Source organism: Gallinula chloropus (genome assembly GCF_964237585.1).
Source record: "Gallinula chloropus genome assembly, contig: HAP1_SCAFFOLD_623, whole genome shotgun sequence".
NCBI classification, from domain to species: domain Eukaryota; kingdom Metazoa; phylum Chordata; class Aves; order Gruiformes; family Rallidae; genus Gallinula; species Gallinula chloropus.
Window position 1 is genome coordinate 1,743 of NW_028168368.1, and position 21,548 is coordinate 23,290.

A 21,548-nucleotide genomic window follows, 5' to 3' on the forward strand; every position below is an offset into this window, starting at 1 on the left:
GAGGGGATTGGGGGGCTCAGGATGGGATTAGGGGGGGCAGGAGGGGGTTGGGGGGTTCCATATGGATTTGGGGGGGTCAGGAGGGCATTAGGGGGTCAGGAGGGGATTGGGGGGCTCAGGATGGGATTAGGGGGGTTGGGAGGGGAATGGGGGGTTCCATATGGATTTTGGGGTTCAGGAGGGGATTGGGGGGTCGTTCAGATGGATTGGGAGGGTTGGGAGGAGAATGGGGGGTCAGGAGGGGGTCGGGGGGTTTCCATATGGATTTTGGGGGGGGTTCCAGGAGGGTCCATTGATCCCCCTCCCCCCCCCCTCCCCCCTTTTGCCGCAGCGTCGCTGTCCCCGGAGCGGGGGGAGGACGCGGAGGCGCTGGGGGGGGCAGCAGCCAGCTGGAGGGGTCCCCCATGGACACCTCCAGTTTGGGCTCCTGCTCACTGGAGGAGACTGGGAGCGGGGGAGGGGCCGGGCCGGGGGGTGGGGGAGGAGCCCCTCCCCCCCCACCACGGCAACGACCCCCCCCCAAAACCCACCCGCCGCCCCGCAAGGTGCCGCCGCCCCCCTCCCCCCCCAACACCCCAGCGCCCAACAACAACAACAACAACAACAACAACCACCCGCCGGCGCCGCCCCCCCCCCGCCCGACGACAGGTGAGGGGCTGGGACACACCCCCCCCCAAATTACCCCCCCAAATACCCCTCTGACCCCCCCCATTAACTCCTGCCCCCCCCAAATACCCCTCTGACCCCCCCAAATTACCCCCCCCAATACCCCTCTGACCCTACCCTAATACCCCTCTGGCCCCCCCAATCCCCTTCTGACCCCCCCAATCTCCTCTGACCCCCCAAATACCCCTCTGACCCCCCCAAATCCCCTCTGACCCCCAAATACCTCTTGACCCCCCAAATACACCCTGACCCCCCCAAATTACCTCCCACAAATACCCCTCTGACCCCCCCCAAATCCCCTCTGACCCCCCAAATACCCCTCTGACCCCCCCAAATTACCCCCCCAATACTCCTCTGACCCCCCCCAAATTACCCCCCCCAAATACCCCTCTGATCCCCCAAATTACCCCCTGACCCCCCCAAATTACCCCCCCAATACCCCTCTGATCCCCCCCAAATTACCCTCTGACCGCCCCCAAATACCCCTCTGACCCCCCCAATAGCCCCTGGCCCCCCCAATCCCATCTTGCCCCCCCTAATCCCCTCCTGACCCCCCCAAATCCCCTCTGACCCCCCAAATACCCCTCTGACCCCCCAATCCCATCCTGCCCCCCCAATCCCCTTCTGACCCCCCCAATCCCCTCTGACCCCCCAATACCCCTCTGAACCCCCAAATACCCTTCTGACCCCCCCAATACCACTCTGAACCCCCAAATACCCTCTGACCCCCCCCAAATTACCCCCCCAATTACCCCTCTGAGCCCCCCAAATTACCCTCTGATCCCCCCCAATACTCCCTGACCCCCCCAAATTACCTCCCACAAATACCCCTCTGACCCCCCCCAAATCCCCTCTGACCCCCCAAATACCCCCTGACCCCCCCCAAATTACCCCCCCAATACCCCTCTGATCCCCCCCAAATTACCCTCTGACCCCCCCAAATTACCGCCCCCAAATACCCCTCTGACCCCCCCAATAGCCCCTGGCCCCCCAATCCCATCTTGCCCCCCCTAATCCCCTCCTGACCCCCCCAAATACCCCTCTAACCCCCCAAATTACCTCCTGACCCCCCCCAAATTACCCCCCCAAATACCTCTCTGACCCCTCCCAAATCCCCTCTGACCCCCCAAATACCCCTCTGACCCCCCCAAATTACCCCAACCCCCCCAAATTACCCCTCTGACCCCCCCAAATACCCCCTGTCCCCCCGCAAATTACCCCCCCCAAATACCCCTCTGACCCCCCCAATCCCCTCTGCCCTCCCAACCCCCCCCCTCACTCCAGGAGGCCAGAAATCCGGGGGGGGTGTGGAGGGGGGAGGGGGTGTGTTTAACGGGGGGGGGGGGGTTGGGTGGGACATGCTGCGGCCGCGATGACATCACAACGGCATCGTGATGACGTCACGATGACGTCATATCCCTCCCGGCGCGGTGGGAGTTTAATGGGGGGGAGGGAGGGGGATGCTGCCGCGATGACGTCACGATGACGTCATATCCCAGGGCGGTGGGTGTTTAAGGGGGGGGGGGGAGGTGCTGCCGCGATGACATCATGATGACGTCATATCCCTTTCAAGGCGGTGGGAGTTTAAGGGGGGGGGGAGATGGCGCCGTGACGACGTCGCAATGACGTCACGATGATGTCGCGATGATGTCATATCCCTCCCAGGGTGGGGGGAGTTTAATGGGGGAGGGAGACGCTGCCGTGACTCCGTCGCGATGACGTCACGATGATGTCATATCCCTCCCAGGGCGTTGGGGGTTTAAGGGGGGGGGGAAGATGCTGCTGCGATGACATCATGATGACGTCATATCCCTCCCAGGGTGCTGGGTGTTTAAGGGGGGTGGGGGGGGGAGATGGCGCCGTGATGACGACGTGATGACGTCACAATGACGTCATATCCCTCCCAGGGCGTTGGGGGTTTAAGGGCGGGGGGGGGAGGCACTGCCGTGATGACGTCATGATGATGTCATATCCCTCCCAGGGTGATGGGTGTTTAAGGGGGGGGGGGAGATGGCACCGTGATGCCGTTGCGATGACGTCACGATGATGTCGCGATGACGTCACGATGATGTCGCGATGACGTCATGTCCCTCCCAGGGTGCTGGGTGTTTAAGGGGGGGAGATGGCGCCGTGACAACGTCGCAATGACGTCACGATGATGTCGTGATGACGTCATGTCCCTCCCAGGACGGTGGGTGTTTAAGGTGGGGGGGAGATGGCGCCGTGACGATGTCGCGATGACGTCACGATGATGTCGCGATGATGTCATATCCCTCCCAGGGTGATGGGAGTTTAATGGGGAGGGAGACGCTGCCGCGACTCCGTCGCGATGACGTCACAATGACGTCATATCCCTCCCAGGGTGATGGGTGTTTAAGGTGGGAGATGGGGGAGATGGCGCCGTGACGACGTCGCGCTGACGTCGCGGTGATGTCATCCCCCTCCCCCCCTCCCCCCAGCTCCCCCCCGGGCTCGTCCTCCGACAGCTCCTCCACGCGGGGCGACTCGGCCGCCGCCGTCTCCGGGTCGGATTCCCGCGGGATCCTGGAGGAGCCGCTTCCCTCCACCAGCAGCGAGGAGGAGGATCCGCTGGCGGGTGAGAGCCCCACCCCTTCCCCAGGACCCCTCCCCCAGTCTCCAGCCCCCTTCCCCCCTTCCCCAGCCCCCTTCCCCCCTTCCCCAGCCCCCTCCCCCCTTCCCCACGCCCCTCCCCCTTTCCCCACACCCCTCCCCCTGCCCCAGGCCCCCCCCTCCCATTCTCCAAGACCCTCCCCCTGCCCCAGGCCCCTCCCCCCTTCTATCAGGATCCCTTCCCTTCTCTGTGCCCCTCCCCCTTCTTTCAAGCCCTCCCCCTTTCCAAAAGCCCCTCCCCCTTTCCAAAAGCCCCTCCCCCTTCCTTAAGCCCCCCCCACCTTCCTTAAGCCCCTCCCCTTCCCTGGGGCCCCTTCCCCAGGCCCCTCCCCCTTTCCCCTCTTCCTTCCCCTTTCCCTCCCCCCATTCCCCAGGCCCCTCCCCTTTCCCCAAGCCCCTCCCCATTTCCCAAGCCCCTCCCCCTTTCCCCAGGCCCCCTCCCCCTTAAACCCCTCCCTCCAAGACCTTTCCCCAGGCCCTCCCCCTTTCCCCACGCCCCTCCCCCATTTCCTAAGCCCCTCCCCTTTCCCAAGACCCCTCCTCTTCCCAAAGCTCCTCCCCTTCCCCAAACTCCCTCCCCCTTCTCTATGCCCCTCCCCCTTACTCCAAGACCCCTTCCCCAGGCCCCTCCCCTTTCCCTAGGCCCCTCCCCCTTAAGCCCCTCCCCTTCCTCCAAGACCCCTTCCCCCAGGCCCCTCCCCATTCCCCAAGCCCCTCCCCCTTCCCCAGGCCCCTCCCCTTTCCCCTCTTCCTTCCCCTTTCCCCTCTTCCTTCCCCAACCTCCTCCCCCTTCCCCAGGCCCCTCCCCCTTCCCCAGGCCCCTCCCCCTTTCCCCTCTTCCTTCCCTTTCCCCTCTTCCTTCCCCTTTCCCTCTTCCTTCCCCTTTCCCCTCTTCCTTGCCCTTTCCCCTCCCCCTTCCCCAGGCCCCCTCCCCCTTTCCCCTCCCCTTCCCCAAGCCCCCTCCCCCTTCCCCAGGCCCCTCCCCCCCTCTGCTCAGCCCCTCCCCCCCGCCCCCCGTTGTCCGCAGGGATCAGCCTGCCGGAGGGGGTGGACCCGTCGTTCCTGGCGGCGCTGCCCGACGACATCCGGCGGAGGTGCTGCAGAACCAGCTGGGGCATCCGGCCGCCCGCGCGCGCGCCGCCCGCGCCCAGCCCCGCCCGCCGGTGGTGCCGAATCCCGGCCTCACCGAGGTCAGCCCCGAGTTCCTGGCCGCGCTGCCGCCGCCATCCAGGAGGAGGTGGGTGGGGCTTCCTGGGGGGCTTGGGCCTGATTGGCTGGGAGGGTCATGGGGGCGGGGCCTCTAGGGGGTGTGTGGCCTGATTGGCTGGGCGGTTTGGGGGCGGGGCTTCCAGGGGGAGGGGCCTCATGGGCTGTGGCCGGATTGGCTGGGTGGGTCAGGGGCTGCGCTGCCGCCCGCCATACTGGAGGAGGTGGGTGGGGCTTGCTGGGGGGCGGGGCTTACAGGGGGCGGGGCCTCGTGGGGCTGTGGCCTGATTGGCTGGGTGGGTCATGGGGGCGGGGCCTCTAGGGGGTGTGTGGCCTGATTGGCTGGGTGGGTCAGGGGGCCGCGCTGCCGCCCGCCATCCAGGAGGAGGTGGGTGGGGGGCTTCCTGGGGGTGGCGGGGCCTGATTGGCTGGGTGGGTCATGGGGGTGGGGCTTCCAGGGGGAGGGGCCTCATGGGGCTGTGGCCTGATTGGCTGGGTGGGTCAGGGGGCCGCGCTGCCGCCCGCCATCCAGGAGGAGGTGGGTGGGGCTTCCTGGGCGGCTGTGGCCTGATTGGCTGGGAGGGTCATGGGGGCGGGGCCTCTAGGGGGTGTGTGGCCTGATTGGCTGGGTGGGTCATGGGGGTGGGGCTTCCAGGGGGAGGGGCCTCATGGGGCTGTGGCCTGATTGGCTGGGTGGGTCAGGGGGCCGCGCTGCCGCCCGCCATCCAGGAGGAGGTGGGTGGGGCTTCCTGGGGGGGGCTGGGGCCTGATTGGCTGGGTGGGTCATGGGGGCTGGGCTTACAGGGGGCGGGGCCTCTTGGGGCTGTGGCCTGATTGGCTGGGTGGGTCAGGGGGCCGCGCTGCCGCCCGCCATCCAGGAGGAGGTGGGTGGGGCTTCCTGGGGGTGACCCGGGGCCTGATTGGCTGGGTGGTTTGGGGGCGGGGCTTCCAGGGGGAGGGGCCTCATGGGGTGTGGCCTGATTGGCTGGGTGGGTCAGGGGGCTGCGCTGCCGCCCGCCATCCAGGAGTGGGTGGGTGGGTCTTCTTGGGGGGGTGGGGCCTCATGGGGCTGTGGCCTGATTGGCTGGGTGGTTTGGGGGCGGGGCTTCCAGGGGGAGGGGCCTTATGGGTCTGTGTCCTGATTGGATGGGTGGGTTAGGGGGGCGTGGCCTCTGTGGGCAGGGTCTAGGGGGTTTGTGGCCTGATTAGGTGGGTCAGGGGTGTGGCCTCTGGGGGGTGTGGCCTGATTGGCTGAGTGGTTGGGGGGCGGGGCCTCTAGGGGGTTTGTGGCCTGATTGGGTGGGTGCGACAGGGGGGCCGCGCTGCCGCCCACCCCCTTTAACTCCCCCACCCCCTTTTAACCCTGCACCCCATTTAACCCCCACCCCCTTTAACCCCCCCACCCCCTTTAACTCCCCCACCCCCTTTTCACCCCCCACCCCCTTTTCACCCCCCACCCCCTTTAACCCCCCCACCCCTTTCCACTCCCCACCCCCTTTTCACCCCCACCCCCTTTTTACCCCCAACCCCCTTTCCACCCCTCCACCCCATTTAACCCCACCCCCTTTTCACCCCCCACCCCCTTTTAACTCCCCACCCCCTTTTCACACCCCTACCCCCTTTAACCCCCCATCCCCTTTAACTCCCCACCCCCTTTCCACCCCCCCACCCCATTTAACCCCTACCCCCTTTTCACTCCCCCACCCCCTTTTCATCCCCCCCACCCCCTTTTCACCCCCCACCCCCTTTTCACCCCCCACCCCCTTTTCACCCCCCACCCCCTTTAACTCCCCCACCCCCTTTTCACCCCCCCACCCCCTTTAACCCCCCCACCTCCTTTTCACCCCCACCCCCTTTGCCCTCCCCCCCTCTCCAGGTGCTGGCTCAGCAGCGGGCGGAGCAGCAGCGTCGGGAACTGGCTCAGGCCACCAGCTCGGACGCTCCCATGGACCCCGTGACCTTCATCCAGACGCTGCCCTCGGAGCTGCGGCGCTCGGTGCTGGAGGACATGGAGGACAGCGTGCTGGCCGTCATGCCCCCCGACATCGCCGCCGAGGCGCAGGCGCTGCGCCGCGAGCAGGAGGCGCGCCAGCGGCAGCTGATGCACGAGCGCCTCTTCGGCCACTCCAGCACCTCCGCCCTCTCCGCCATCCTGCGAAGTCCCGGTGAGGAGAGGGCGACACCCGGGGACACACCCCCTACACACCCCCTACACACCCCCTACATGCACCCTACACACCCCCTACACGCACCTTACACACCCCTTACACACACCCTACACACCCCTTACACATCCCCTACACAGCCCCTACACACACCCTACACGCACCCTACACGCACCCTGCACACCCCCTACATGCACCCTACACACACCCTGCACACCCCCTACACGCACCCTACATGCACCCTACATGCACTCTACACGCACCGTACTCACACCCTACACACCCCCTACACGCCCCCTAAACAACCTCTACACGCCCCCTACACACCCCTTACACACACCCTACACACCCCTTACACATCCCCTACACACCCCCTACACGCACCCTACACGCACCCTACACGCACCCTGCACACCTCCTACATGCACCCTACACACACCCTACACACCCGCTACACGCACCCTACACGCCCCCTGGACACCCCCTACACGCACCCTGCACACCCCCTACACGCCCCCTACACGCCCCCTACACGCCCCCTATACACACACTACACACCCCCTACACGCACCCTACACACCTCCTCCACACCCCCTACACACCCCCTGCACACCCCCTGCACACCCCCTACACGCCCCCTACACACCCCCTACACGCACCCTTCACGCACCCTGCACACCCCCTACACGAACCCTACACGCCCCCTACACACACCCTACACGCACCCTACACGCACCCTACACACCCCCTACACGCAACCTACACGCCCCCTACACGCACCCTGCACGCCCCCTACACACCCCCTGCACACCCCCTACACACCCCATACACACTCCTTACACACAACCTACACGCCAACTACACACCCCCTACACACCCCCTACACACTCCTTACACACAACCTACACGCCCCCTACACGCACCCTACACGCACCCTGCACACCCCCTACACGCACCCTACACGCACCCTACACACCCCCTACACACACCCCACACGCCCCCTACACACCCCCTACACGCCCCCTACACGCACCCTACACACCCCCTGCACACCCCCTACACACACCCTGCACGCACCCTACACGCCCCCTACATGCACCCTACACACACCCTGCACACCCCCTGCACACACCCTGCACACCCCCTACACACCCCCTACACGCACCCTACACACCCCCTACACGCACCCTACACACCCCCTACACACCCCCTACACGCACCCTACACGCACCCTGCACACCCCCTGCACACCCCCTGCACGCACCCTGCACGCACCCTGCACATCCCCTACACACCCCCTACATGCACCCTACACGCCCTGTACACATCCCCTACACACACCCTGCACGCCCCCTACACGCCCCCTACATGCAACCGACACATCCCCTACACACCCCCTACACGCAACCGACATGCACCCTACATACCCCCTACACGCACCCTACATGCCCCCTACACGCCTTGTACACACCTCCTACACACACCCTGCACACCCACCTCAGGGCACCCCATGTTCCATAGGGGCACCCCCCCTAGATTCTATATGGCACCCCCAGTTCCCTCCTGGTCCCCCCAGTTCCATACGGCACCCCCAGTTCCATACGGCACCCCTCCCAGCACCCCCAGTTCCCTCCCAGCACCCCCAGTTCCATACAGCACCCCCAGTTCCTCATGGCACCCCACAATCCCCTCCTGGCACCCCCAATCCCCTCCTGCCCCCCCAAATCCCCTCCTCAACCCCCCAAATCCCCTCCTGCCCCCCCAAATCCCCTCCTCAACCCCCCAAATCCCCTCCTTGTCCCCCCAAATCCCCTCCTGCCCCCTCAAATCCCCTCCTTGCCCCCCAAATCCCCTCCTGCCCCCCCAAATCCCCTCCTGCCCCCCCAAATCCCCTCTTTGCCCCCTCAATCTCCCTCTGCCCCCCCAATCCCCCTCCTACTCCCCAAATCCCCCCCTTACCCCCCCAAATCCCCTCCTTGCCCCCTCAATCCCCCCTCTGCCCACCCCAATCCCCCTCCTACCTCCCAAATCCCCTCCTGCCCCCCCAAATCCCCCCCTCACCCCCCCAAATCCCCTCCTGCCCCCCCAAATCCTCTCCCTGCCCCCCAATTCCCCTCCTGCCCCCCCAAATCCTCTCCCTGCCCCCCAATTCCCCTCCTGCCCCCCAAATCACCTTGCCCCGTCAATCCCCCTCCTGCCCCCCGAAATCCCCCCTGACCCCCCAAATCCCCTCCTCACACCCCCAAATCCCCTCCTTGCCCCCCCAACCCCCCTCCTGTCCCCCCAACCCCCCCTGACCCCCCTTTCCTCCCCGCAGCCTTCACCAGCCGCCTGAGTGGGAACCGCGGGGTGCAGTACACCCGCCTGGCCGTGCAGCGCGGGGGCACCTTCCACATGGGGGGCAGCAGCAGCCACAGCAGGTACGGGGCGGGGGGACCCCAAAAACACCCCCACACCCCCCTTCCCTCCCAGAGTTAAACCGCCCCCCACCCCCCCGCAGACCTGGCGGGGTCTCGTTCCCACCGTTAACTCTGGTCCCTACTGATAACTCAACGTTCCCACCGTTAACTCTGGTCCCTACTGATGATAACTCAACGTTCCCACCGTTAACTCTGGTCCCTACTGACGATAAGTCGTGTTCCCACTGTTAACTCTGGTCCCTACTGATGATAACTCAACGTTCCCATCGTTAACTCTGGTCCCTACTGATAACTCAACGTTCCCACTGTTAACTCTGGTCCCTACTGATGATAACTCAACGTTCCCACTGTTAACTCTGGTCCCTACTGATGATAACTCAACGTTCCCACTGTTAACTCTGGTCCCTACTGACGATAACTCAACGTTCCCACTGTTAACTCTGGTCCCTACTGACGATAACTCAACGTTCCCACTGTTCACTCTGGTCCCTACTGACGATAAGTCCTATTCCCAGTGTTAACTCTGGTCCCTACTGATGATAACTCAACGTTCCCACTGTTAACTCTGGTCCCTACTGATGATAACTCAACATTCCTACTGTTAACTCTGGTCCCTACTGATGGTAACTCAACGTTCCCACTGTTAACTCTGGTCCCTACTGATGATAAGTCTCTATCTGGCCATTAACTCTGGTCCCTACTGATCATAAATCTCATTCCTACTGTTAACTCTGGTCCCTACTTATGGTTTCTGGCTGTTAACTCTGGTCCCTACTGATGATAAGTCGTGTTCCCACTGTTAACTCTGGTCCCTACTGACGATAAGTCCTATTCCCACTGTTAACTCTGGTCCCTACTGACGATAAGTCCTATTCCCACTGTTAACTCTGGTCCCTACTGACGATAAGCCTTATTCCCACTGTTAACTCTGGTCCCTACTGATGATAAGTCAGTGTTCCCACTGTTAACTCTGGTCCCTACTGATGATAAATCGTGTTCTTGATATTAACTCTAGTTCCTACTGACCATAAATCTCCTTCCAGCTGTTAACTCTGGTCCCTACTGATGATAAATCTCATTTCTACCATTCATTCTGGTCCCTACTGATGATAAGTCCTGTTCCCACTGTTAACTCTGGTCCCTACTGACGATAAGCCTTATTCCCACTGTTAACTCTGGTCCCTAGTGATGATATGTCTTGTTTCTACTGTTAACTCTGGTCCCTACTGACGATAACTCAACGTTCCCACTGTTAACTCTGGTCCCTACTGATGATAAGTCACGTTCCCACTGTTAACTCTGGTCCCTACTGATGATAAGTCTCTATCTGGCCGTTAACTCTGGTCCCTACTGATCATAAATCTCATTCCTACTGTTAACTCTGGTCCCTACTTATGGTTTCTGGCTGTTAACTCTGGTCCCTACTGATGATAAGTCGTGTTCCCACCATTAACTGTGGTCCCTACTGACGATAAGTCCTATTCCCACTGTTAACTCTGGTCCCTACTGACGATAAGTCCTATTCCCACTGTTAACTCTGGTCCCTACTGACGATAAGCCTTATTCCCACTGTTAACTCTGGTCCCTACTTATGATTTCTGGCTGTTAACTCTGGTCCCTACTGATGACAAATCTCATTTCTATAATTAACTCTGGTCCCTACTGACGATAAGTCCTATTCCCACTGTTAACTCTGGTCCCTGCTGATGATAACTCAACGTTCCCACTGTTAACTCTGGTCCCTACTGACGATAAGCCCTATTCCCACTGTTAACTCTGGTCCCTACTGATGATAAGTCCTATTCCCACTGTTAACTCTGGTCCCTACTGACGATAAGCCCTATTCCCACTGTTAACTCTGGTCCCTACTGATGATAACTCACCGTTCCCAGTGTTAACTCTGGTCCCTACTGACGATAAGCCCTATTCCCACTGTTAACTCTGGTCCCTACTGATGATAACTCACCGTTCCCACTGTTAACTCTGGTCCCTACTGATAACTCAACATTCCCACTGTTAACTCTGGTCCCTACTGACGATAACTCAACGTTCCCAGTGTTAACTCTGGTCCCTACTGACAATAAGCTCTATTCCTACTGTTAACTCTGGTCCCTACTGCTGATTACTCAACATTCGCACTGTTAACTCTGGTCCCTACTGATGATAAGTCACGTTCCCACTGTTAACTCTGGTCCCTACTGACAACCTCTTCCCCCCCCCCCCCCCCTACTCCCCCCCAGACCCTCGGGAAGCAGCGTGGACAGCCTGTTACGCCTCCGAGGCCGCTTGCTGTTGGATCACGAAGCCCTTTCGTGCCTCCTGGTGCTCCTCTTCGTCGACGAACCCAAACTCAACACCAGCCGCCTGCACCGCGTGCTGCGTAACCTCTGCTACCACGCGCCCACCCGCGGCTGGGTGGTGCGCAGCCTCCTCTCCATCCTCCAGAGGAGCAGCGAGAGCGAGTTCTGCTTGGAAGCTCCACGTTCCACCCCTTTATCCGATGAAAAACCCCGGAGAAGCAGCGCAGCTCGCAGCGGGAACGTCACCGCATCAGCTTCCTCTTCCTCTTCCTCTTCTTCTTCCTCCTCCTCGGGTTCTTCCTCTTCGGAAGCGCGGGGTTTGGATTTACTCCACCGAGTAGAAGCCAGGAGTTCGGGGCAGCTCTCCTGGCTCTCTGTTTCCATGGATGCTGCTTTAGGTTGTCGGACGAATATCTTTCAAATCCAACGCGTTCCCGGGCGGAAACACACGGAAAAACATGGCGGAAGCGGAAGTGGAAGCGGAAGCGGCGCCGCCGCTGCCGCCGCCGCCGCCGGATCCGCTGTTCACATCCATCCCCAAGCCGCTCCCGTCGTCTGTCGCCACGTCCTGGATACCCTCATCCAGTTGGCTAAGGTTGGGGGCTGGGGGGGGGGTGTGTGCTTGGAGGGGGGGGTTGAGGGGGGTTGAGGGAGGTTGAGGGGTCCTTGAGGGGTTTTGGGGGGGGTTGGGGGGTCCTTGGTGGGTTTTGGGGGGGGGTTGGGGGGTCCTTGATGGGGTTTGAGGGGGTTTTGGGGGGGTTGAGGGGGTTTGGGGGGTCCTTGATGGGGTTTGAGGGGGTTTTGGGGGGGGGTTGAGGAGGTTTTGGGTGGGGTTTGGGGGGTCCTTGGTGGGGTTTGAGGGGGTTTTGGGGGGGTTGATGGGGTTTTGGGGAGGGTTGGGGGGTCCTTAATGGGGTTTGAGGGGGTTTGGGGCATCCTTGATGGGTTTTGGGGGGAATTTGAGGGAGTTTGGGGGGTCCTTGATGGGTTTCGGGGGGGTTTGAAGGGGTTTTGGGGGGGGGTTGAAGGGGTTTGGGGGCTCCTTGAGGGGTTTGGGGGGAGTTTGAGGGGGTTTGGGGGGTCCTTGATGGGTTTCAGGGGCGTTTGAAGGGGTTTGGGGTGTCCTTGATGGGTTTTGGGGGGGTTTGAAGGGGTTTGGGGGGTCCTTGATGGGTTTTGGGAGGGGTTGAGGGGGTTTTTTGGGGGGTTAAGGGGGTTTTGGGGAGGGTTGGGGTGTCCTTGATGGGTTTTGAGGGGGTTTGGGGGGGTTTTGGGTGGGGTTGAGGGGGTTTTTGGGGAGGGTTGGAGGGTCCTTGATGGGTTTGGGGGGGTTTGAGGGACTTTTGGGGGGTGTTGAGGGACTTCTGGGTGGGTTTGAGTGGTTTTTGGGGGTGGATTTCAGGTGGGGTTGGGGTTGTTTTTTTGGGGGGGGAGGGACATTGTGGGGGGCGTTTTTTTGGGGTATTTTGAGACTGATCTTCCCCCCCTCCCTTTTTCCCCCCCTCCCCCCAAAAAACCCCCCCCCTACCCCACCCCAGGTCTTTCCCAGCCACTTCACCCAACAACGAGGCCGTGACCCATCGAGCGACCCCGACCGCGAGCGCGGCGGCGGCGGCAGCGGCGGCGGCCCCCCAAAATCCGCGGGGAGCCCCTGTCCTCCCCCTCCACCCCCTCCCCCACCACCACCACCACCTCCTCCTCCTCAAACCCCCCCGGCTCCGCTTCCCCCACCTCCTCCACCTCCTCCACCACCACCTCCATCATCATCTTCATCATCATCAGCAGCAGCATCATCCTCAGCAGGAGGCGGAGGAGGCGGAGGAGGAGGAGGAGGAGGAGGAGGGGGGAGTCTCCCTTTACCCCTCCCCCCATCCTCAACCAACCTCTCGACCGATTTTTGGGACCTTTTGGTGAAATTGGATAATATGAACGTCAGTCGGAAAGGGAAAAGCTCGGCGAAGACCGGGACGGGAAGCGGCGGTCCCGAACCGGAAACGACCTCCTACGGGCTGGAAGCGTCACCCCTGGGGCAGCTGATGAACATGTTGTCTCACGGCGTCATCCGCCGCAGCGCCCTGCTGACCGAAAAGCTCCTCCGCCTCCTCTCCCTCATCTCCATCGCCCTCCCCGAAGGAGGAGGGGGTGCTGGTGGGACTGGTGGGACTGGGAAAAGTGGGGAGAGTCCTCCAACCCCATCCCAAAACCATCATCATCATCATCATCATCACCATCACCACGGTACCGGTACCGCCGCCGCTGCCGCCGGTACCGCCGCGCCCCTCAGCCCGCCGGCGCAAAGCGGCAACAGCGGGAACGCCGGCGGTGAGTGGGTTAAAGAGGCTGTTTCACATCTTCCCCTTGAAATTTGGGGTGTGTTTTTGGGGGGGCAGCTGTATCCATCCTCATGTGTGTGTTCCACCCCCCCAAAGCCCCCACCAAAAGCTCCAAGTCGCCGGCGAAGGGAGCGGAAGTGAGTTGCGATTCGCGGATGGCGGCGACGGGGTTGACGGAGAGTCAGCTGCAGCTCTCGGTGGAGGTAAAGAGCAGGGGGGGGTTGGACAAGGAGGGGGGGTACAGGGGGGGTGGGGTGTGCAGGGGGTGTACCCGCCTGATTTGGGGAGGAAGAAGAGAGGGGGGTGCCCACTACCCCGTTAACTCTGGTCCCTACTGATGATAAGTCACGTTCCCATCGTTAACTCTGGGCCCTAATGATGATAAATCTCGTTCCTGCTGTTAACTCTGGTACCTACTGACGATAAGTCCTGTTCCCACTGTTAACTCTGGTCCCTACTGATGATAAATCTCATTCCTACTGTTAACTCTGGGCCCTACCGATGATAAGTCCTATTCCCACCATTAACTCTGGTCCCTACTGACCATTTCTGCTTGTTAACTCTGGTCCCTACTGATGATAAGTCCTGTTCCCACTGTTAACTCTGGTCCCTACTGATGATAAGTCCTGTTCCCACTGTTCACTCTGGTCCCTACTGATGATTTTTGGCCGTTAACTCTGGTCCCTACTGATGATAAGTCCTATTCCCACTGTTAACTCTGGTCCCTACTGATGATAAGTCCTGTTCCCACTGTTAACTCTGGTCCCTACTGATGATAAGTCCTGTTCCCACTGTTAACTCTGGTCCCTACTGATCATAAGTCCTATTCCCACTGTTAACTCTGGTCCCTACTGATGATAAGTCCTGTTCCCACTGTTAACTCTGGTCCCTACTGACGATAAGTCCTATTCCCACTGTTAACTCTGGTCCCTACTGACCATTTCTGCTTGTTAACTCTGGTCCCTACTGATCATAAGTCCTATTCCCACTGTTAACTCTGGTCCCTACTGATGATAAGTCCTGTTCCCACTATTAACTCTGGTCCCTACTGATGATAACTCAATGTTCCCACTGTTAACTCTGGTCCCTACTGACCATTTCTGCTTGTTAACTCTGGTCCCTACTGACGATAAGTCCTATTCCCACTGTTAACTCTGGTCCCTACTGATGATAAGTCCTATTCCCACTGTTAACTCTGGTCCCTACTGATGATAAGTCCTATTCCCACCGTTAACTCTGGTCCCTACTGATGATAAGTCCTGTTCCCACTGTTAACTCTGGTCCCTACTGACGATAAGTCCTATTCCCACTGTTAACTCTGGTCCCTACTGACCACTTCTGCTTGTTAACTCTGGTCCCCACTGTGGTGTCGCCTGCAGGTGCTGACGTCACACTCGTGCTCGGAAGAAGGGCTGGAGGACGCGGCCAACGTCCTGCTCCAGCTGTCGCGGGGCGACGCCGCCACCCGCGACACCGTCCTGCGCCTCCTGCTCAGCGGCGCCCGGCAGTTGGGGGCCACCCTGTGCCGCCAGATCGGTGAGAGGGGGCGGGGTGGGGGTGTGTGTGTGTGACGTCACCGGGGTGGTGGTCGCCATGCCTGACGCGGTGACGTCACTTCCTGCCAGGGACGCTGCTGGCGGAGCTGCGGGAGTACAACCTGGAGCAGCAGCGGCGGGCGCAGAGCGAGGTGCCGTCCCCGGAGGGGCTCCCCGAGGAGCAGCCCCCCAGCGCCAAGCTCAAGGGCAAGATGCAGAGCCGGTGAGATGGGGGGGCACCCCGCCCCACCCCCCATCCCCAACACCCCCCACCTCCCAGCCACCCAGCCCCGGTGTTAACTCTGGTCCCTACTGATGACAAATCCCGTTCCTGCCGTTAACTCTGGTCCCTACTGATGACAAATCCCTTTCCTGACGTTAACTCTGGTCCCTACTGACCATTTCTTCTTGTTAACTCTGGTCCCTACTGATGACAAATCCCATTCCTGCCGTTAACTCTGGTCCCTACTGACCATTTCTTCTTGTTAACTCTGGTCCCTACTGATGACAAATCCCATTCCTGCCGTTAACTCTGGTCCCTACTGATGTCAAACCTTGTTTTGGCCGTTAACTCTGGTGCCTACTGATGATAAGTCATGTTCCCACTGTTAACTCTGGTCCCTACTGATGATTTCTGGCTGTTAACTCTGGTCCCTACTGATGATAAATCTCTTTACCATCGTTAGCTCTGGTCCCTACTGAGCAGAAGTCTCGTTCTGGACGTTAACTCTGGTCCCTACTGATGACAAATCTCATCCTGGCCATTAACTCTGGTCCCTACTGACCATTTCTGCTTGTTAACTCTGGTCCCTACTGATGATAAATCACATTCCTGCTGTTAACTCTGGTCCCTACTGATGTCAAATGTAATTCCTGCTGTTAACCCTGGTCCCTACTGATGCCAAACCTCCTTTCAGCCATTAACCCTGATCCCTACTGATGCCAAATCTCTTTTTGGCCATTAACTCTGGTGCTTACTGATGTCAAATCTGGTTCCTGCTGTTAACCCTGGTCCATACTGATGATTTTTGGCTGTTAACTCTGGTCCCTACTGAAGTCAAATCTAATTCCTCCTGTTAACCCTGGTCCCTACTGATTACAAATCTCATTTTGGCTGTTAACCCTGGTCCCTACTGATGCCAAACCTCCTTTCAGCCGTTAACCCTGGTCCCTACTGATGATTTTTGGCCGTTAACTCTGGTCCCTACTGAAGTCAAATCTAATTCCTCCTGTTAACCCTGGTCCCTACTGATTACAAATCTCATTTTGGCTGTTAACCCTGGTCCCTACTGATGCCAAACCTCCTTTCAGCCGTTAACCCTGGTCCCTACTGATGTCAAATCTAATTCCTGCCATTAACCCTGGTCCCTACTGATGTCAAATCTGGTTCCTGCTGTTAATCCTGGTCCATACTGATGATTTTTGGCTGTTAACTCTGGTCCCTACTGAAGTCAAATCTAATTCCTCCTGTTAACCCTGGTCCCTACTGATTACAAATCTCATTTTGGCTGTTAACCCTGGTCCCTACTGATGCCAAACCTCCTTTCAGCCGTTAACCCTGGTCCCTACTGATGTCAAATCTAATTCCTGCCATTAACCCTGGTCCCTACTGATGCTAAATCTTGTTTTGGCCGTTAACTCTGGTCCCTACTGATGCCAAACCTCCTTTCAGCCGTTAACCCTGGTCCCTACTGATAACCCCCCCCCTTCTCTCCCTAACCCCCCTTGTTGTTTTGGTCTCTTGGAAGGTTCGACACGGCGGAGAGCGTGGTGATCGTGGCGTCGCAGAAGCGGGCGCTGGGGGGGCGGGAGCTGCAGCTGCCTTCCATGTCCGTCCTGACCTCCAAGACCTCCACCCAGCGCTTCTTCCTCCGCGTCCTCCAGGTCATCATCCAGCTGCGCGACGACACCCGCCGGGCGCACAAGAAAGCCAAGCAGGCCGGCCGCCTGGGTAACCCCCCCTCCCCTTCCCCCCTCCCCAAAACGACAGGGGTGCCTTGTGTGTGTGTGTGTCCCTCCCCTATAACCCCCCCTCTGCCTCCCTGTCCCCCCCTGACAGGTTTTGGGTGTTAACCCTGGTCCCTACTGATGACAAATCCCATTCCTGCCGTTAACTCTGGTCCCTGCTGATGACAAATCCTGTTCCTGCCGTTAACTCTGGTCCCTACTGATGACAAATCCTGTTCCTGCCGTTAACTCTGGTCCCTACTGATGACAAATCCCGTTCCTGCCGTTAACTCTGGTCCCTACTGATGACAAATCCTGTTCCTGCCGTTAACTCTGGTCCCTACTGATGACAAATCCCGTTCCTGCCGTTAACTCTGGTCCCTACTGATGACAAATCCCGTTCCTGCCGTTAACTCTGGTCCCTACTGATGACAAATCCCGTTCCTGCCGTTAACTCTGGCCCCTACTGATGACAAATCCCGTTCCTGCCGTTAACTCTGGCCCCTACTGATGACAAATCCCGTTCCTGCCGTTAACTCTGGCCCCTACTGATGACAAATCCTGTTCCTGCCATTAACTCTTGTCCCTACTGATGACAAATCTAATTCCTGCTGTTAACCCTGGTCCCTACTGATTACAAATCTCATTTCGGCTGTTAACCCTGGTCCCTACTGATGCCAAACCTCATTTCAGCCGTTAACTCTGGTCCCTACTGATGACAGATCCCATTTCGGCCGTTAACCCTGGTCCCTACTGATGACATATCTCATTTTAGCCATTAACCCTGGTCCCTACTGATGACAGATCCCATTTCGGCCGTTAACTCTGGTCCCTACTGATGACATATCGCATTTTAGCCGTTAACCCTGGTCCCTACTGATGACAGATCCCATTTCGGCCGTTAACTCTGGTCCCTACTGATGCCAAATCTAATTCCTGCTGTTAACCCTGGTCCCTACTGATGACAGATCTCATTTCGGCTGTTAACCCTGGTCCCTACTGATGACACATCTCATTTCGGCTGTTAACTCTGGTCCCTACTGATGACATATCTCATTTTGGCCGTTAACCCTGGTCCCTACTGATGACAGACCTCATTTCAGCCCTTAACTCTGGTCCCCCCCTGACAGGTGCCGGGGGCCTGGGGGCGGCCGGCAGCATCCAGGCAGCCGTGCGGCAGCTGGAGGCCGAGGCCGACGCCATCATACAAATGGTACGTGAGGGGCAGAGGGCCCGGAGGCGGCAGCAGGCAGACACGGTTAGCACGGCCGCCCTTCCTCCCCGCAGCCTCCTCCGCATCCTCCTCCTCTTCTCCTTCTCCTCCTCCTCCTCTTCCCCTCCTCCTCTTCCCCTCCTCCTCTTCCCCTCCTCCTCTTCCCCTCCTCCTCTTCCCCTCCTCCTCTTCCCCTCCTCCTCTTCCCCTCCTCCTCTTCCTCCTCCTCTTCCTCCTCCTCTTCCTCTTCTCTTCCTCTTCTCCTCTTCCTTCTCCTCTTCCTCTTCTCCTCTTCCTCTTCTCCTCTTCCTCTTCTCCTCTTCCTCTTCTCCTCTTCCTCTTCTCCTCTTCCTCTTCTCCTCTTCCTCTTCTCCTCTTCCTCTTCTCCTCTTCCTCTTCTCCTCTTCCTCTTCTCCTCTTCCTCTCTCCTCTTCCTCTTCTCCTCTTCCTCTTCTCCTCTTCCTTTTCTCCTCTTCCTCTTCTCCTCTTCCTTTTCTCCTCTTCCTCTTCTCCTCTTCCTCTTCTCCTCTTCCTCTTCTCCTCTTCCTCTTCTCCTCTTCCTCTTCCTCTTCCTCTTCCCCTCTTCCTCTTCCTCTTCCTCTTCCTCTTACTCTTACTCTTCCTCTTCCTCTTCTCCTCTTCTCCTCTTCCTCTTCTTCTCTTCCTCTTCTCCTTTTCTTCTTCTCCTTTTCTTCTTCTCCTCTTCCTCTTCTCCACTTCCTCTTCTCCTCTGTCTCTTCTCCTCTGTCTCTTCTCCTCTTCCTCTTCTTCTCTTCCTCTTCTCCTCTTCCTCTTCTCCTCTTCCTCTTCTCCTCTTCCTCTTCTCCTCTTCCTCTTCTCCTCTTCCTCTTCTCCTCTTCCTCTTCTCTTCCTCTTCTCCTCTTCCTCTTCTCCTCTTCCTCTTCTCCTCTTCCTCTTCTCCTCTTCCTCTTCTCCTCTTCCTCTTCTCCTCTTCCTCTTCTCCTCTTCCTCTTCTCCTCTTCCTCTTCTCCTCTTCCTCTTCTCCTCTTCCTCTTCTCCTCTTCCTCTTCTCCTCTTCCTCTTCTCCTCTTCCTCTTCTCTTCCTCTTCCCCTCTTCCTCTTCCCCTCTTCCTCTTCTCCTCTTCCTCTTCCTCTTCCTCTTCCTCTTCCTCTTCCTCTTCCTCTTCCTCTTCCTCTTCCTCTTCCTCTTCCTCTTCCTCTTCCTCTCTTCCTCTCCTCCTCTTCCTCTTCTCCTCCTCTTCCTCTTCTCCTCCTCTTCCTCTTCTCCTCCTCTTCTTCTTCTTCTCCTCTTCCTCTTCTCCTCCTCCTCTTCTTCCTCTTCTTCTCCTCCTCTTCTTCCTCCTCCTATTCTTCCTCCCTTCCTCCTTCTCCTCTTCCTTTTCTCCTCCTCCTCCTCTTCCTCTTCTTCCTCTTCTCCTCCTCCTCTACTTCCTCTTCTTCTGCTCCTCCTCTTCTTTGTCTTCCTCTTCTTCCTTCTCCTTCTCCTCCTCTTCTTCTGCCCCTCTTCCTCTTCCTCTTCCTCTCCTTCTCTCTCTACCTTTTATTCCTCCTTCTCCTCCTCTTCCTCTTCCCCCTCTTCCTATTCCTTTCTCTTCCTCTTCCTTCTCTTGGTCCTCTTCCTCCTTCTCTTTCTCTTCTTTCTCATTTCTCTTCTTCTTCCTTTTCCTCCTCATCTTCTTCCTCCTCCTCCTCTTCCTCTTCTCGTCCTCCTCCCCATGCCCCTCTTCCTTTTCTTTCTCTTTCTCCTCCTCATCCTCTTCCCCTTCCTCTTCCTATTCCTCCTGTCTTCCTCCTCCCCCTCTCCTCCTCCTCTTCCTCCTCCTCTTCCTCCCCTTCCTCCTCCTTTCTCCTTCTCTCCTCTCTTCCTCTTCCTCTTCCTCCTCTTCCTCCTCTTCCTCCTCTTCCTCCTCTTCCTCCTCTTCCTCCTCTTCCTCCTCTTCCTCCTCTTCCTCCTCTTCCTTTTCTTCCTCCCCCCCTCTTCCTCCCCCTCCTCCCCCTCCCCTCCTTCCCCCTCCTCCTCCTTCCTCTTCCTCTTCCTCCTCCCCTCCCCCTCCCCACCCCCCTCCCAAAAAGCTCCGGTTGGGTGGGGATGTGAAGTTGGGGGGGGGTGGGTGGAAACCAGGGGTGGGGGCGTGGGGGGGTCGATGTGGGGCAGGGGGGGGGTCCTGGCCCCCTAAACCCGTCCCCTGTCCCCCCCCTTGTGTCCCCCCCAGTCGGAGGCCGGGCAGGCGGACGGCGCCGCCCGTCGCGACGAGTCGCCCATGGACGTGGACCAGCCCTCGCCCGCCCCCCAGGACGCCCCCTCCCTGGGTGAGAAAACACCTCCCAGTTCAAACCAGTCACCCCCAGACTGGGAAGGGGGAGGGGTATGGGGCTGTCCTCCCCCTGCCCAATTAAATCCCCCACACCCCATCCCAGTTAAACCCCCCCAATCCCAGTTATACCCCCCACTGAGTATACTGAGTTCTTACTGGATTTTGGGGTGGCTCATTTCCAGTTCATACTGGGAGGGATCTGGGTGTAGACTGGGAGTCAGAGAGGGAGGGTCCTGATGTTTCCCCCCCTGACCCAATTAAACCCCCCACCCCATCCCAGTTAAATCCCCCCAAACCCAGTTATACCCCCCAATAAGTATACTGGGTTCTTACTGGGTTTTGGGGTGGCTCATTTCCAGTTCATACTGGGAGGGATTGGTGTGGATACTGGGAATTGGAGGGAGGGTCCTGACATTCCTCTCCCTACTCAATTAAATCCCCCACACCCCATCCCAGTTAAAACCCCCCAATCCCAGTTATACCCCCCACTGGGTATACTGAGTTCTTACTTGATTTTGGGGTGGCTCACTCCCAGTTCATACTGGGAGGAATCCGTGTGCATACTGGGAATCAGAGAGGGTGGGGAGGGTCCTGACATCCCCCCACCACCCCAGTTAACCACCCCAATCCCAATTACTCCCCCCCCCCCCCCAGTAAGTATTCTTACTGGTTCTTGGTGGATCAACCCAACCGCCACTCCCAGTCCATACTGGGAGGGATCCAAGTGGATACTGGGAATCAGAGAGGATGGGGAGGGTCCTGACATCCCCCTATCACCCCAATTAACACCCCCAATCCCAATTAAACCCCCCCCAGTCCCAATTACACACCCTCC

The 21,548-nt window shown here is 59.0% G+C and overlaps 1 protein-coding gene across 1 annotated transcript; it reads left to right on the forward strand.

Moving 5' to 3' along the window:
• Positions 1 to 331: 331 nt before the first annotated feature.
• Positions 332 to 20,708, forward strand: LOC311204564 (E3 ubiquitin-protein ligase HUWE1-like; the record flags this gene model as incomplete). Its single annotated transcript, XM_084280972.1, has 13 exons — positions 332 to 648; positions 3,126 to 3,262; positions 4,325 to 4,534; positions 6,380 to 6,668; positions 8,986 to 9,088; positions 11,329 to 11,983; positions 12,927 to 13,710; positions 13,818 to 13,924; positions 15,101 to 15,257; positions 15,347 to 15,479; positions 17,005 to 17,207; positions 18,334 to 18,461; positions 20,612 to 20,708. Coding segments are annotated over 13 exons (3,320 nt in total), but the record flags the coding sequence as incomplete, so codon positions are not given.
• Positions 20,709 to 21,548: the final 840 nt, after the last annotated feature.